The sequence below is a fragment of the Helianthus annuus genome, chromosome 9 (assembly GCF_002127325.2).
Source record: "Helianthus annuus cultivar XRQ/B chromosome 9, HanXRQr2.0-SUNRISE, whole genome shotgun sequence".
Taxonomy (NCBI): Eukaryota; Viridiplantae; Streptophyta; class Magnoliopsida; order Asterales; family Asteraceae; genus Helianthus; species Helianthus annuus.
The window spans coordinates 154,054,706-154,058,969 of NC_035441.2; the positions used below are offsets into that span (position 1 = coordinate 154,054,706).

A 4,264-nucleotide genomic window follows, 5' to 3' on the forward strand; every position below is an offset into this window, starting at 1 on the left:
TCTAAATTCTAATAAAAGACTCCAATTAATGCCACGTGTCATATTCTCCTTCAATCTTAAAAATAAAAATTTTAATTATATTTTATTATATTTTTTAATAATTAATAGATGAATATCATTTATCTTTATCCTTGTTCTAATAAATAATTTCAAATAATGTTTTGATAAGATTTAGTTAATAAAATCATTATCATTATCATTGTAAATTAAAATTTAAAAGTCTACTAATTAACCCAAATTAACAATTAATGTATTACATGTATATAGTTTGTACCCAAATTAAAAATTAGTGCACTACATGTATATAGTTTGATATCAGACTTAAATTTCCTAAACTGATTTTTTACCCCTATGCTAAATTTTAGTCCAATGTTACACATAATGATTTACGATTATTGCAGATACTTTTTTTATCCAAAAAACTTGTATATGCATTGGGGTGTTGTAAACAAAGTTTAGGGGTGTTTTCAAAATAAAAAAACTTAATATTACACTTTTAATCTAAAATTTATTTGATTTTTCATTTTTAACTCAAAAGTTTTCATCTTTTGTAATTTAATCTCACTTTTTACTTTCAATTTTGTTCCCCTATACTTATCATATTTATAAATTTTTTTGTTTTACGTTTCATTCTAAATTTTGCGAGGTAACACGGTGCAACGTGCGTGTGTGGTTCAACGTTATTATGTTTCATTTAACACTTCATTCTAAGTTTGCGAGTTAATAAGACGCAACATATGTGTATGGTTCAACATTTTTAGGTTGTTTTTTCCCGTTTAACATAACAGGTTGGTCGCAACGAACGGGTACTAAGTCGACTTAGTTATTATTTTCTACGTTTTACATTATGATCTAATTTGTTCACATTAATACGTGCTGGTTGTTTGCGGTGGTGTGACATTTGTACTATTTGAAAGAATTTTACACCCCCACCGTAACGCGGTGGGGCTTAATACTAGTTTAATAATAAACTTAAGAAAAAGAATTTTAATAAATGAAGTGTAGAAAAAGTGTAAAACCCAATATAAGTATTATTTATTTATTAAAAAAAATGGTATAAACTGGTCGTGATCGATCCATAAACCCTAAAAACATATCAGAAGCCGAAATCTCTCTCTGTCACACTCCAACCCAAAACCATGAGAAATCAATGGCGTCTTCTTCTTCTCCAACGATGCAAACCAGTTTCCGATCTTCAATACAAGGTACACTCATCACCCCTTCTTCCTCTTTCTCCCATCATTTCCCAAATTACCCCTCACTCTCGCACACCCACTACCCATTTCCAAAACCCCAATTTCACGCGATTCTTTTCATCCTCTGTTCAATCGAATATCACACCAACATTGATTGAACTCTATTCAGATCCATATAAAAGCAATGAAGATGTTATGCTTGAATTAGAGTCCAAAACTAATGATAATAATATTATTGAGTTGTTTAAAAATAGAGGATCAGATCCTGAAGCTGGTAGGCTGTTTTACGAGTGGGTTATGGGTAAAGAAAGCGGTGATTTCACTGATTTGAGGTCAAACTCATGTAACCAGCTGTTGGGAATACTGGGGGCAAATGGGTTGGTTAAGGAGTTTTGGGGTTTGGTTGAGGTTATGAAGAAGAAAGGGTATGGAGTGAAGAAAGGTGCGTCGGTTCGCGCGATGGAACGGTTTGAGAAAGATGGGTTGGAGGGAGATGTGCAGAGGTTGAAGGATTTGTTTGCGTTGGGGTCGGGTGGTGATTCAGTTGAGAAAGATAGTTCTCGGGTTTGTAAGGTTGTTAGGGCGGTACCGTGGGGGGAAGATGTTGAGAATAAGTTGAAGGGGATGGGGGTTGTGTATTCGGGTGATTTGGTTAAGTCGGTTTTGGAGAATCTTGGAACGGATTTGAATAAAGCGGTTATTTTTTTTAGGTGGGTTGAGGAGAGTGGGTTGTGGAAACATGATGAGAAGACGTATAATGCGATTGCGAGAGAGGTGGCTAGAGAAGAGTATTTGGATAAGTTTTGGAGGTTGATTGATGAGATGAGGGCTGCGGGGTTTGACTTGGAGAAAGGTACTTACGTTCGCGTTTTGAATCAGTTTGTTAGGAAAAGAATGTTGAAAGATGCGGTTGAGTTGTACGCGTTTGCTATGGGTGGAAACGTGAAGCCGTCGGTTCAAGATTGCCCGTTTCTGTTGAAAAAGATAGCGACGGGTGAGAAGTTAGACATGGATTTGTTTTCGAAGGTTTTAACGGTTTATAAAGAGGGTGAGAATACGTTGACGAATGCTGCGTTGGATAGTGTTCTCAAGTCTTTAACGAGTGTCGGTAGGTTTAACGAGTGTAACAAGATATTAAGAGCGATGGAGGAAGTCGGGTTTTTTCCTGATGAGAATTTGCAAAGTAAAATCGGATTCCAGCTCAGCAAGAACAGTGAAACAGAGGAAGCGAGTAAGTTTCTTGATTTCGTGGAAGGTTCCAGAACTATTCCAAGTTATAAAACTTTCGGGTCGTTGATTGAAGGATACTGTCTTTCCGGTCACCTGGATAAAGCTTGTGATTGTTTCGAAAAACTGATTGAAAACGGAGGGAGCTCTTATGCTGGTTATGCATTGGAAACATTGACAAATGCGTATTGCTCTAAAGAAAGAGCAAACGAAGCTTACAAACTCCTCGCAAATGCGGTCATTGAGAAAGAAGTTAAACCGTGGCATACTACATACAAGTTATTAATAAGTAAGCTATTGGATCAAGGGCTGTTCAAAGAAGCTACCGACCTTTTTGCACCAATGAAAGCTCACGGATACCCACCTTACTTGGACCCGTTTGTTAAATACGTTTCAAAGACGGGCACCACTGATGAAACTGTCATGTTCTTAAAAGCAATGACTTACAAGAAAGTACCGTCAACAGCAGTTTACTTGCGGGTCTTCAAAGCGTATTTTAAGGCTGGAAGGCATAACCAAGCACAAGATTTTCTTTCAAAATGCCCACGATATATTCGAAACCATGTAGATGTTTTGACTCTGTTTTCTTCCATGAAACTCGCTAAAGGTACAGCGGCCCCCACCCCTGTGGCTGCATAAGGATCAAGAATTCTTTTTTGTTCAAAGGGAAAGAATTAGAAGAAGTTCAAATGTGTCTCACTTTGATTTTTGGTAAGTCGGTAGCATTTTTATATTTTCAATAATATTTTTCTTGAACTCGTTTATAGTTTGTAACGTTCCCAAACGCTGCATGTTGTTGCCATGCTATGCAATGTTATATTATTGCTACTGGTGCTGATAGATTTTATACATCTGGGATGGAGTTGCTATATGTCATGATCTTGTGAATGTTAGGGAATTTGTTTACTATATTTACTATATTTATAACGGAGATCAAATTGATGAAAAACGATGTTGGCATCTAGTTGTTTTAACAAGGAATCGAAGCTCTAAGATCATAGCTGTAACACCAAACTAGAAGCAGCTATGATGGTAACTTTCCTGCAGCTTTGATGGTTTAACTTTCCTGCTTGTTATTTACGGTGCGCACTCATTTGTTACCCTTTAACTATGTAGACCTATCGTGGATCGGATAAAGAATATTGCGCGACATGCCAACACAGAGTAAATAAATACAAAAAAGATGATGATACATAAGTCTAAGACTACATGGAGTCATGAGGGCAACGGCAAAGCTGCCACGCTGCCACGTAAATTATGTGACCAAAAAATGCAAGGGGTGGAGGGTATGGTTAATCACTCTAGGGTGATTGAGTGAAATCCTACCCAATAATATTATATTATTATGCCTTGACAACTCTCCATTCCACTTCCCATTTTGCACTCAATCAGGGGGTTATGGTTAATCACCCTACCCTAGGGTGTTTGAGTTATATATTTTTTATTTTCTAGAAATTATAAACTATGCATAAATAAATAAAACATATTTTAAACTAAATAAAAGTAATTTTAATTAAAAAAAACACATTACATTTAAAACTAAAAAATTAAACCATAAAATAAACCTAATATTTAGAAATTGCATGGCCAATTATATTTTTTTGCGATATCTCGTTTCCTCGCCAGAATAAACAGCAACATCTCGGGTGGAGCATGGTCGTGTGGCTCAGTAAATGTCTTCAAATCCCGATCATACATAAGTTGTTTCACCGCCTCGCGTTGTTCCGCCATTAACGCTATGGTGTCTTCCTCGCGTTTCTTTCGTATACTCGTCAACTCTATCGCCCATGCTTTTTTTTCTTCTTTCATAAGAGTGTATTGCGCGAGCATCTCGGTGAGGG

General features: G+C 36.4%; 1 protein-coding gene across 1 annotated transcript; it reads left to right on the forward strand.

Annotated features, from left to right (window-relative positions):
- Window positions 1-1,067: 1,067 nt before the first annotated feature.
- On the forward strand, window positions 1,068-3,299 carry LOC110879038 (pentatricopeptide repeat-containing protein At5g15980, mitochondrial). The gene has a single exon (XM_022127442.2). It carries the CDS (start codon window positions 1,140-1,142, stop codon window positions 3,060-3,062), a length of 1,923 nt encoding a protein of 640 aa, XP_021983134.1. The 5' UTR covers window positions 1,068-1,139; the 3' UTR covers window positions 3,063-3,299.
- The last annotated feature ends 965 nt before the right edge of the window (window positions 3,300-4,264 follow it).

What these genes read in the sequence shown, in the direction of transcription:
- LOC110879038 (XM_022127442.2), top strand. Translation starts at nt 1,140, where the DNA reads ATGAGAAATCAATGGCGTCTTCTTCTTCTCCAACGATGCAAACCAGTT.